The sequence below is a fragment of the Sciurus carolinensis genome, chromosome 2, assembly GCF_902686445.1.
Source record: "Sciurus carolinensis chromosome 2, mSciCar1.2, whole genome shotgun sequence".
NCBI classification, from domain to species: Eukaryota; Metazoa; Chordata; class Mammalia; order Rodentia; family Sciuridae; genus Sciurus; species Sciurus carolinensis.
This window is the reverse complement of record NC_062214.1, coordinates 112,728,262-112,740,511: the sequence shown is the minus strand read 5'-3', so window position 1 is coordinate 112,740,511 and position 12,250 is coordinate 112,728,262. Positions and strand designations below refer to the sequence as shown.

The window sequence follows — 12,250 nt, the reverse complement described above, 5'->3', positions numbered from 1 at the left end:
GGAACAGGCTTTTCTCCAGGCATGATCCACTTCAATCCAAAACTGACCTTCAAGTCAGCAGGTTATACTGAAATAAAAGACTTGTTAAAAATTAAAATTATGTTACCAAGATGATAGTTTTTTCCTCCTATGGGAGTTTACTATCATGTGTTTCAAGGGAGTTAGATTGAAAGGCAATAAACTTTCAGTCCTATGAGAATTTACAATTAAGGTGGTGCCAGTAGTTTTTTTTAAAGAGTCACATATAGAAAAATTACACATTTTAAGTTCCTAAATTTATTCCTAAAATGAACTGGTTCTTTCTCTTCTATACTTTTTATTCTTATTCTAAGGTAAACAGGCTTAGAAAACATCTCAAAATTAAGATTAAAACACTATTCTTAATAAAAATACCTTTTCTCTCTAAATCAGAATACTTTTAATTTTTTTAATCTGGAGACTTCATATTGAATTAAAATATAAATGCAGTTTACTAGTCCTTGTTAGAGTTACTTTCATAGGCATTCTATGAAATGGTGTCACATCCTTTAGTGAAAAAATTCATTACTTAATATCATTGTTTTTCTTGTCCTTACTTACACTACTATAACAGGCTCACTATGTCCCAAATACCATTTACAGAACAGAAGCACACTAAGGTGTCAAAAGTTCTTTGCAGTTCTGAACTAGAAATAGCTTCTGTGTTTCTCTATTTCATTTTCTTTTCTCTCTCGCTTTCCCTTGCCTGTGCCTCTGTCTCTTTCTTCCTTTCTCTTGGTCTCAGTCTGGGTCAGTTGGTATCTCTCTCTCTCTCTCTCTCTCTCTCTCTCTCTCTCTCTCTCTCACACACACACACACACACACACACACACACACACACACACGCACCCCAAATACAAGAAAAGTATGAACTTAGAAAAGTATGAACTTTGAAAGCTGAGCTCCTCTGAAAGGCTCCTCTCTGATCCATTCCAAATTCCCATACATGTTACTTCTGCCCTCCAACTGTTCCACCCAAATCCTTCCACACACAGGAAAGCCTTGTCATTCCTATAAGAATCTAAACTCATGGTTTTTACTTCTGCTGACTCACACAGAAAAATTTTTGGAATCAAGATAAATTACACTGTAGCACACTGACATCAGTATGAACCATTGCTATTTTAAATGAACAAACAGTAAATTTAAATGGAAAGGCTGGGGAAAGAACCTATTAATACCTCTGAAAATAGTAGCTATGGCATGTTTTAAAATATATCTTTTGAAATTGTAAGATTTAACCCAAAAATAAAAATAAACAAAAAGAAATAACAAAATTGAATAAAAGTATTAATACATTTTTTAAAAACCAAGGAAATAGGATGTAAGCAATCATTAAAATTATCTAACATCAGTAGATGAATGTGTCCCAGCAAAATTAACAACACTACACATATATTACTCCAAATTTTATTAGAAGCAGCACAATAAGCAGCTCACTTTTTGGTTCAGAAATAGATTTTTAGTTTTAATGCCATTTCAGCTTATGGGCTATTCACACACAAAAAAAATTTTCATGAATCTAGATAACTGACTTATAAAAGACAAAACATTTTTCTTAATGGTACCACAGACTTTTAAGTAGCTCATCTTGCTGAATTATTAAAGGTCCAAACTCTGAAAGAATGGAACACGCTGAAAGCAACATATCAAATAACTTGTCAAACTCCTACTTAAGACAAGTATTATGACTAATAAGATACTCTAAGCTCCCTTAATGTCACTTTGTCAAGGAAATTCATTTTTTCCCATGACCTGATTGCCTTTTGTCTCTTTGAGGACAGAGGGAAAACAAAAAAAAATGATACTAACATAAATGGAATGGAAATATATTTCTACCCTTAGTGAGGTTAACAGAAAACACAGAATTGACAATAGAACCAAATAAAAGAGAAGAATAAAAAGTATCAAATATAACACCCATATGTTACAATGTTGGTTTTTATAATGTTTCCCTGATGTTGCAAGATTAGCAACACATAAATTTCCCAGAAATTTCAGTGAAGAAAAATAATTTAACAATTATAACCCAAGTCTCAAAAAAATATCAAGGAAACATAATTTACAAAGCAAAAGTTTAAATGTCAAAGTCATTATTTGAGAAATAGTCTATATAATGCATTCACTGAATTCGAAGAATTAAGAAAAAATAGACTAACTTCATTACCAACTTTCTTCACAGTACATCCTAGCAAGTCCTCGCTTAAGATTCTATACGTTCTTCCACTACATCTTTAGTCTCCTGTTCATCTGCATCTAAAAATAACAACCAAAGTTATTAGATAATCAAAAATGTGTGCATAATTAAAACAAATAATTCAGCCTGTTAAACATTAAATTCTTTTACATATAATACACCACATTTTTATGTCATATTTATTGAGCAGTCAACACAAGTTGTTTATAAACTTAAAAGTAAGATCAAATGATAAGGTGTTTGTCTTCATTAAGCTTATACCTAGACAGAAATTTTTGGGTTTTGAAAGCTGAAATGATTACAGATTTAGAGACAGACAACAAAATTACTTTTTACTTTCTACTAAGTTTTCAGGAAATAGGGTAAAACCAAAAGTAAATGTTATATGTAGGATAGATAAGAGAAAATTGCCTTTTGTCTCTTCAATACCCGAAAGAAATTGTGACACTAACAGAAGTGGAATGGAAATGTTTTTCTACCCTTAGATGTGAGAAGGTTAACAGAAAAGACAGAATTAACAACACAGTTAAAAAAAAGGAAGACCAAGAAAAAAAAAAAAATAGGACTCAGGAGACACTTGTGGAATATAAAATGTAACAACAGCTCTGAAAAAGAGTCTGACAATTCTTCAAAAGGTTATGATAGACCTGGCAATTCTATTCCTAGGTATCAAGGTGACACCTTGATTTCAGACTTCCAGCCTCCAAAACTATGAGAATAAATTTGTTTTGGAAATTTGTTATGACAATCATAAGAAACTAACATAGGCATATAAATTATATCTCAAAACTGTTATTTAAAAATTCAGAAAAAATCAGTTGAATAATTAAAGCCAGATGACTTATAGTTTCAGAGAGCAAAGTGAGAAACTTAATGATACTGTCATTCCCTCTGTAATGATGCCCATGGACATTGTCCTGAAGGTCTCATTTGTCCCACCTTACCGTAATTACTATGTAAGTACTTCCCTTCATCAATAGACTATGAAAAACTTCAGAGCAGTGATTATGTCAAAACACACATTTTATATTTTAGAACAATGGTCCTTACTGGGGAAAATTATGTCCCTCAGTTAACATTTGGTGATGTCTGGATACACTTTTATTTGTATAACTTCAGAGTACACTACTGGCATCTACTGAGTAGAAGCCGAGGATTCCACTACATCCTACAAGGCACAGGACAGTCCCTCATAACAAAGAAATGTCCAGCTCAAAAATGTCAACAGTACTGACATTGAAAACCCCTGTCCTAGAACATAGTAAACCAGGTAAAACACAGTCACCAAGTGCATGTAAGAAGCAATTAGTAGAACTGGAAAAGTAATTTGACAGATAAATAGGTCTGAGAACACACTGAGATAAAGAGAAATCTATTAAGACTGATGAATTAAGGACTTTACAAAGAGCAAAGTCTTTTAATGGAAAAAAAAAATAGGTATAGTGTTACTATTTCTAGAATTCCATGGCTCCACTGCAAAACAATAAGACTACATTTTGACAAAAGCTTCTCAATCTAGTTCCTTTGAAACTGTTTAGTGGAATAATGACATACACCAGCACATCCCCCTTTCAAACCACTACAGCACACTTCCCAAACTCAACCCACCACAAGGTGTCATCAAGACAGTTACAATCAAATGGGTGGAATTTCAATATTAAGTATATTCAGATTGTATAGTTGTCATTATTGTTCTGAGAACCTCAGTAAGATAATATAATTAGCTTCCTTTCATTAAACTGAAATCCATATTTCTCAAATATACACAGTAAAATCCTGTCACTAGCATTATTTGACAACTGGGAACTCTGATTGCAGTAAAGGTTGGAGAAGGCCTTGGACATGGGCATCAAACAAGCAGTCTCCTCAGATGATCCAATGTGCACCTTTGTTAGGAGTAATGCTCTGTGACATGTAACAGTGCTTCTCAAACTTCTCTGTGTAGAAGAATCACTGGGGTTCTCCTTACAATGCAAATTCTGACACTGTAGGTTTGGGATAGGGCCTTTGGAGTCTTGTTTTTCTAAGAAGTCTCCAGGGGTTGGAACATACTATAAGCAGCAAAACTTATAGTATGGGTTAGAAAATAAAATGTCTCTCAAGGGTCAAGTCCATGGCCACATTCTCTTGTCCTTCTAAAGGGGGCATCTGCTACTCAGTTCAGATTTGATGATTTGTCAAAAAAAGAAAGAAGAAAAGAAAAAGTCAGAAATTCATACTTTTATGGAAAATATCCTAATTTAATGTTAAACACTCTGTGAGTCAACCAAGTCCAGTCACTAAGACTAATTATTTTATGTGAAGTTTTTCACTTGATCCACCTAATTTTATAGACTAAGGAAACCAAGGTACAGGAAAAAGAAAGATTAAGTAATTTACCTAAGATCACAGTCAAGGTCTGCCCAACCCAAAGTCCATGCTCCTAATCACTAGGCCACATTGCTCTAGTATGCACAGTCCAGCCTCCCTCTGCTACTTTGGGTTCTAGTCTGAGAGCCTGCTACTTATCTAAACTATTAGTTTTATCCTCTGAGTAACTAATTTGGTCTTTGGCTTCACATTATTAGCTTCAATTTAGAGTGACCAACCATCCCAGTTAGCTGGGAACTAAGGGTTTCAGTGATAAAACCAGGACACTCCTGAGCAAATCAAGACAATAGGTCAACCTAGGTTTCATTTAGGATGTTATTTAGAAAAAAAGAAACTTACATGACTTGTTGCATTTGTTATACAATTTTTTAAGAACACTGTTTACTCAGGTCCTGTGAGAAATTCCATTTTGTTTTTCTTGAAGAATTGATGTAGTTGTTTCCCTTCTTTACTACACGACTGATTTTGTGTCCCTTTCTGCCCTGTTGTACTTTGCTTGGTATTTGTTATTCAAATTTTTCTCTGTTATATGTATTTTAGTTGAAAGCTAGCTCAAATGCTTAGTGGCAAAAATAATGTACATACATATATACCTTTTGTCTTGGTTATCTAGGAAGCAGCTCTACATGAGGGAATTTGATTAAGTACTGGATTAGTTCGCAGACCTGCAGCTATTGTTTCTGAAGTGCCAGGACACTCAGAGGTGTCTCTAAGGGAAAACATTACCAAAACCACTTGCTTCCCACTTGCCTCACACTTGCAGGAATATGGACTGAAAGTGGAGTCTCACTCCACTCTCCTCACTCTCTCCACTGGAAGAAGAGTCAGTTTTCTGGTGAGTTTAAGAGAGAAAAATGCATGCTCAGTTTTGCCCCTTCCTCCTCAAGAGTCAGTACTCTGCTCCACTTCAATCCCAGAAGGGTGCATTCTTTGCTCCCCCACATTATTGGTTTTACATGAACAGGTCTCCACAGAGAGGCCTGAAGTTTTCCAACTCTGCCAGTGGCTAGGGGGATAAGTTCATTTTAAGGGCACAGAATTACAAAGCCCAGGTGGCTGCCCACTGGAGTCATGACAATCCTCTGATTTCATCAGTAACAAAGCTCCTTGATCTCCAGCCACCGAATCATTTCAGTGATTCTGTCCACGTGGGGTAAAAAGTAGTGCTATTTATTGGTTCCCTAAATTCCCAATAGTGAGTGAGTAGTGCACTAAAGTCAGCAGACCTTGAATTCAAAGTCAAAAAACGGTTGTGCTTAAAGCACAAACATGAAAAATGAAGTATTTCACATTGACAACTTCCAATACAACTATGAAACCAATCCTTATTTTTCAAAACCACAAATGAAACTGGTCATATAGGTTCTTTCCTTAAAGACTTAAAGATCCTGCCTTTTTAAAAACAGAACTGAAATACTTGAAACAGAACTCAGCTTTTCAAGGAAAAGAAAACTACATGGCAATAATTAACATTTGCTATTAAAAGAGAAGATGATGAATGGCTTTTTTAAAATTTCCTTCTTGTCTACTTACAGAAGTCAAATCTCAATCACTTTCATGTATATCTATTTCCTGAGAAAGAGCCACAACATAACAGCAGCTGAATACACAGCAACACCTCATTACAGAAACATCTTTAAAGGGTTTTTTGCCAAGAAAACTTGTAGAGCATTCAGGTTTGGTGTCCACATTTATGGTAAGCACATAATGTGCAACTTAGTATTTCAGAATGAAATTGATTAGCAAGTTAACATTAGCAATTGTAAATACTCCAACTTCAGACACTCTAACATGTTCAAAATGACAATGTAGACCCTATTCCTTAGAGTTTATTATGTGATAAGCAGAAAATAAAGTATGAGTTCACATATTCACATCTATACCATCTTGAACCTCCCTCCATACTGACAAAGGTTAAGAGTTAATTATTATAATCATCTGTGAAGATTATCTGGCATGATCAGAGGCATGTTCTATACCTCCACAGTTTCTACCCATGAAGTCATATTAAGTTCTGCCTCATTTCATCTTGTCATGTTCTGCTCAATAAGAGATATACATCAATGTGACTCACATTCATATTTGAGCAAAGTACTATTCTTAATACACACACTGACCCCATGGGGTCATAAAAACCTCGAAATACAACAAATAATTAAATTTAGTAAATATGATAATAGTAGACAAAGAGGAATTCATATACTTTATAAAAAAATCTTTGTCCAAAAAGAACTACAATACACTGCAATTTTACAGTAGAACAAAATTTCCATTATTTATTTATTACATAAAGATCCTTGGTGGAGGTGATCATACCCATATAACTGAACAGGATATTGTAAGTGAACTCTGCTACTGGACAAAAACATTATAGTTTCAAGCTCCAATCAGCAAGATGATGGAATAGGAGTTCTTTCAGTTCCTGCCCCCTCACAAAAAATCAACCTGCAATTATCCACAGACAATAATATCTTCATGAAAATCCCTAATCTCAAGAAAGAAGCAGAGATATCCTCTTAGGCCACAGAACCAAGAAAAGCCACATTCAAGGGTAAGAGAAGTGGTTTCACTTTGACCATGCCCCTCCATTCCCACTCCAAGCTAGCAAGTGCCACACATAGACCAGAGTGGCAGCAAACATTCTGCTTCACTATCACTCTGGGACCCTTGACAGGAGGTTCACTCCTTTCTCACTCCACAGGAAACATCAGAAGTACTGACATGGCTATTCCACCCAGGATCAGTTCAAAACAAAGAACAGAAGGTCAGGGTTAGGGTTACTTCAAAGCAACCAGCACATGGATCTTGGCAGTGCCTCTGCATTTCAACCAGGGAAGGCACATTACTAATGAAACTAGTCAACATCATCATTCTGCAGGAAACATGGTCCACAGGTCTGCGAGATGCCAGTTCCTAACTAGCTTCCCCACCCCATGCCAGTGCTCTCTTAAGCCTTTCCCTGGGCAGGAAAGGAAGTCAGCAATTATTTGTAGAGGGAGGCATCTGACCCCATCCAACTCCAATAGCCAGATGGTGACCCCTTTAAGCCTTGATGCTCTCCTTAAGCCTTTCTCAGTCCAAGAGACAAGGTGTTAAGTACTGAAATATTTGCTTAAGGGAGCATCTAACACTGCTCAACTCCAGCAGCTGACTAGTGCACTTCCACCAAGACGTGTGTTCTGCTTAAGGTTTGCCTAGGCAGAAAAGCCCACATTCACATGTATCTATATAGCATCACCTCTGGCCTGGCCTATCCCAAATGACTGAGCAGCAATTCCAGAGACCTCACCCAGTCTCAGAACCCAGGATGCAGACCTGCCCAACTACACATTACAAATAGCAGTACTTCGCAACCAGAGAAGATGATCTGAAACTGCCCAATCTGAAGTTATGACATCCTACCTAGCAGCTCCACCAGACCATGGTGGTGGTCTCATTAGGCCTCAGAGTACATCTAGTAGTTCCACTTGACTTCAGGCAACAGCCCAACTCGATGAGAGAACCCAACAGCAAGATTTATCTGTCTGGGTCACTACCAGCTAACTTATCCAGAATCTTCGGCTAGAATAAATAATAACGGTTTACCAATATCAAAGAATACCTGTAAAGATTGGAAGAGGTGGCCATTTCCTCATATGTGTACACAACTACACAAAGACACAATGTTTACAAAGAATTGAAGAAATGCCACAAAAGGCAATTAATAAAGTCTCAATAATCAACCCTGAAGAAGTTCTAGAAATGACTGACAAACAATTTAGAAAAAAATTATCTTAAAGAGACTCAGGGTACTAAAAAAAAAAGTCAGATAGACAATTAGATGAAACTTAAAAAACAATTCATTCACAAATAAGAAGTTTGACAAAGAAATAGAAGCTAAAAAAATCAAATACAAATCCTAGAAATAAAAAATATAAGTGAACTGAAAAATTCAACAAACTGAAAGTTTCAACAGCAGACTTGATCAAACAGAAGAATCATAAGCCTGATAATGGGATATTTGAAATTATACAGTCAGAGAAACAAGAAAAAAAAGAATGAAGAAAGACTTTGTGAATTATGGGACATAATCAAGAGAACTAACTTTGCATAAGATTCTCAGAAAAAAAAAGAGAGAGAGAAAGGGGAGAAAAACCCAAAAGACATAGTTAATGAAATAATGCCTGAGAATTTCCCAGATCTGAGAAAAACAATAGCATCCAAATAGAAGAAGCTCAGAAATCTCCTATCAAATTCAACTCAAAGAGGAGTTTGCCAAGGCACATAATAATCAAACTATCAAAAACTGAAGAAAAAGAAATAATTCTTAGAGCAGAAAGAAAAAGAAGTATCACATTCACAGGAATCATAATACAGCTATTAGCAGTTTTCTCAGTAGAATCCCTGCAAGCTAAGAGACATTGGGATGATATATTCAAAGTGCTGAAGGGAGAAAAATGCCAGTTAAGAATACATTACCCAACAAAGCTTTCCTTCAGAAATGAGAGAGAATAAAAATTTTATCAGACAAACAAAAGCTAGGATATTGTCACCACTAGGCTTGTCTTACAGTAACTGCTAAGGGAGGTTCTTTAAGCTGAAACAGAAAGCTCCTAATTAACAAGAAAAATATTCAATAGTCTAAGTAATACCTACTCATATTCACAATATTCAAATACATAAGGGCAGAGTATTTTCTTATACACAGTCCAGTTGTGCCAGGGTGGTAGGGTAGGTTGTACACAGCGCAAAGAAAGTTTGGGACAGAGAGAGTTTAGGAGACATATAATTTATCAAAGAAAGCTTAAAAGCGATCAGCAACTGAACCAGGAAGAGTTCACTGGACAGCACCTCTGTCCCTCACAGTGGCAGCCAATTGAACAAGTGACATGTATCCTTTCCACAGTGACCTCAGTTCCACACCAGCCCTGATTCAGAGAGAGGTTTTACATGTTAGGCTATAGTAGCAGTGAAATAATCAGCATCAGCTTATTTAGTGTGCTTATATGACCAGCATCCCAAGGAGCAACTGTACTGGTGTACATGCAAGAAAACAGCTTTATACAGATACTACTAACTTGCCCTAGTTCCCAATGTGCATAAAAGAAAACAGTATCCTTCAAGATAAGTTGTATCTGAACTTTCTAGCCCAGGCTTGCTCCCACTGTTCCCTCAACTTGCTTAGGTTTTAGTGGACAGAAAAGAGGCATTGTGGGACATGGTTTTTCACTGTCCTCTTTAGTGACAATACATACATAAAGCAATTTTATCTCTATTACAAGGGTTAAAATAAAAAATAACTGTAGCAAAATAAATTATTAGGGGATACAAATTATTAAAATATTTAAATTTTGACATATGAATCATAAAAGGTAGGGTAAGAGATAGAAGTGTAGCTTTTTGTATGTGATTTCAGTTAAGTTGTTATTAAGTTAAAATAACCTGTTATAGGGCTGGGGATATAGCTCAGTTGGTAGAGTGCTTGCCTTGCATGCACAAGGCCCTGGGTTCAATCTCCAGCACCACAAAAAAAAAAAAAGAACAAAGAAAAGAGCCTGTTATAAGTATGAGGTGTTTAACGTAAGCTGATGGTAAATAAAGAAAAAATCTAGTAGTTGCACAAAATTTAAGAGGAAAGGATTCAAAAAATATCACCATTGAAGAAACATCAAACCTCAAAGGAAAATAGTGAGACAGGAAGGAACAAAAGATCAATAAAACAACAAGGAAGCAAATTATAAAATGGCAGTAGCAAGTCCTATGTATTAATTACTTTGAATGTAAATGGATTAGCAAATCAAATTTAATATAACATTAAACAGAATCATTCACCACAATCAAGTAGGTTTCATCTGTGGAATGCAAGGATGGCTTGACACATGCAAACTAATGTGATATACCACATTAATAAAATGAAAAATAAATACCATATGATCACATCAATAGGTTCAGAGAAAACATCTGGTCAAATTCAATAACTTTTCATGATAAAAACTCTAATAGTTTAGATAGAGAGGAAATATACCTCAACACAATAAAAGCCATATAGGACAAACCTTTAACATCATATTTAACCATGGAAAGTTGAAAGCTTTGCCTTTAAGATCAGGCATAAGACAAGATTACTGTCACCACTTTTGTTCAGTGCAGTGCTACAAGCCCTAGCCAGAGCATTTAGGCCAGGGAAGGAAATAAAAGGCCTACTAACAAGATGAAAAGGAATGAAACTGTCTCTACTGTCAACATGATCTTACATGCAGAAAGATTTCACCAAAAAAGTTAGAACTGATAAATGAAATCAGTAAAGTTGCAGTATATAAAATCAACATACAAAAATCAATAGCATTTCTATACACTAACAATGAACTACCCAAAAAGGATATATGGAAAACAATCTCATTTACAAAATCAACAAAAACTAAAATACTTAAGAGTGATTTAGCTGTGAAAGAGATAGACTGATCTACTAAAAATTATAAAACACTGATAAATGAAATTGAAGAAAATACAAATAGATGAAAACATAATCCATGTTCATGTATTAGAAGAATTAATACTGTTAAATGTCCACACTACCCAAAGTAATCTATAGACTCAGTGCAACCTCTTTCAAAATTTCAATGTCAATTTTCACAACAATCCTTAAATGCCCATAGAACTAGAAAAGACCATGAAAAATCAAAACACTTCCAAGCAAAGTAGACAAAGCTGGAAGCAACTCACTCCCTAATTTCAAAATATATTATAAAATACTTATAATTAAAATAGCATGGTAGTAGCATAAAAATAGACACATCAATCAACAGAACAGGATAGAAAGCCCAGAAACAAAGTCATGCATTTATGGTTCAATGGATTTTTCAATAAAGGTACCAGTACCAAGAAAACACAACAGGAAAAGGACAATCTCTTCAATAAATGGAACTGGGAAAACCAAATATTCACATGAATGAGATTTATCCTTATCTCACATCATGTATAAAATTCAACTCAAAATGGATTACATATTTAAATATAACATATAAAACTATGATAAAAACATATAAGAGACTATATTCCATGACATTGGATGAGCAATGATTATTTGGATATGACCCCAGAGCATAAACAACAAAAGTAGAAATGGACTTAGTTTGATATAAACACCAATATCAAACATATAAAACTAAAAAGCTTTTATCAAACTAAAAAGCTTCTGCACAAAAAAATGAAACAATGAACAAAGTAAAAAGAGAGCCCATGGAGTAGGAGAAAATATTTGAAAAACATACATCTGATAAGAGGTTAATACACAAAATATACAAGGAACCCAAACAACTCAACAACAAGAAAACAAATAACAAGGACAAAAATGGGCAAAGAATTTGAACAGATATTTCTCAAAAGACAAACAAATATCCAACTGGTTTATTAAAAAATACTCAGCATCCCTAGTCATTAGGAAAATTCAAATTAAAACCACAATGTTACTTCATACCAGTTAGAATGGATATTATTTTAAAAATAAAACATAACAAATGGTGAGATTAGGGGAAAAAGAGGCCACTGTTGGTAGGAATGTAAATTAGTACATTCGTTAAAGAAAACTAAAAGTAGGACCCCGTATGATCCAGCAATCTCACTTCTGGGCATACATCCAAAGGAAGTAAGTCAATATATCAAATGAATATCTGTACTCTCATGTTT

The 12,250-nt window shown here is 35.0% G+C and overlaps 1 protein-coding gene across 4 annotated transcripts in view; it reads right to left on the bottom strand.

Moving 5' to 3' along the window:
* Window positions 1-1,455: 1,455 nt before the first annotated feature.
* Fsip1 (fibrous sheath interacting protein 1) overlaps window positions 1,456-12,250 on the bottom strand; it is a 203,852-nt gene continuing 193,057 nt past the window's right edge. For all 4 annotated transcript variants that reach the window (XM_047539946.1, XM_047539950.1, XM_047539947.1 and 1 more), the window contains one exon: window positions 1,456-2,274. In XM_047539946.1, the coding sequence (XP_047395902.1) occupies window positions 2,222-2,274 (53 nt within the window). In that variant the 3' untranslated portion in view covers window positions 1,456-2,221. The remainder of the gene's footprint in view (window positions 2,275-12,250) is intronic.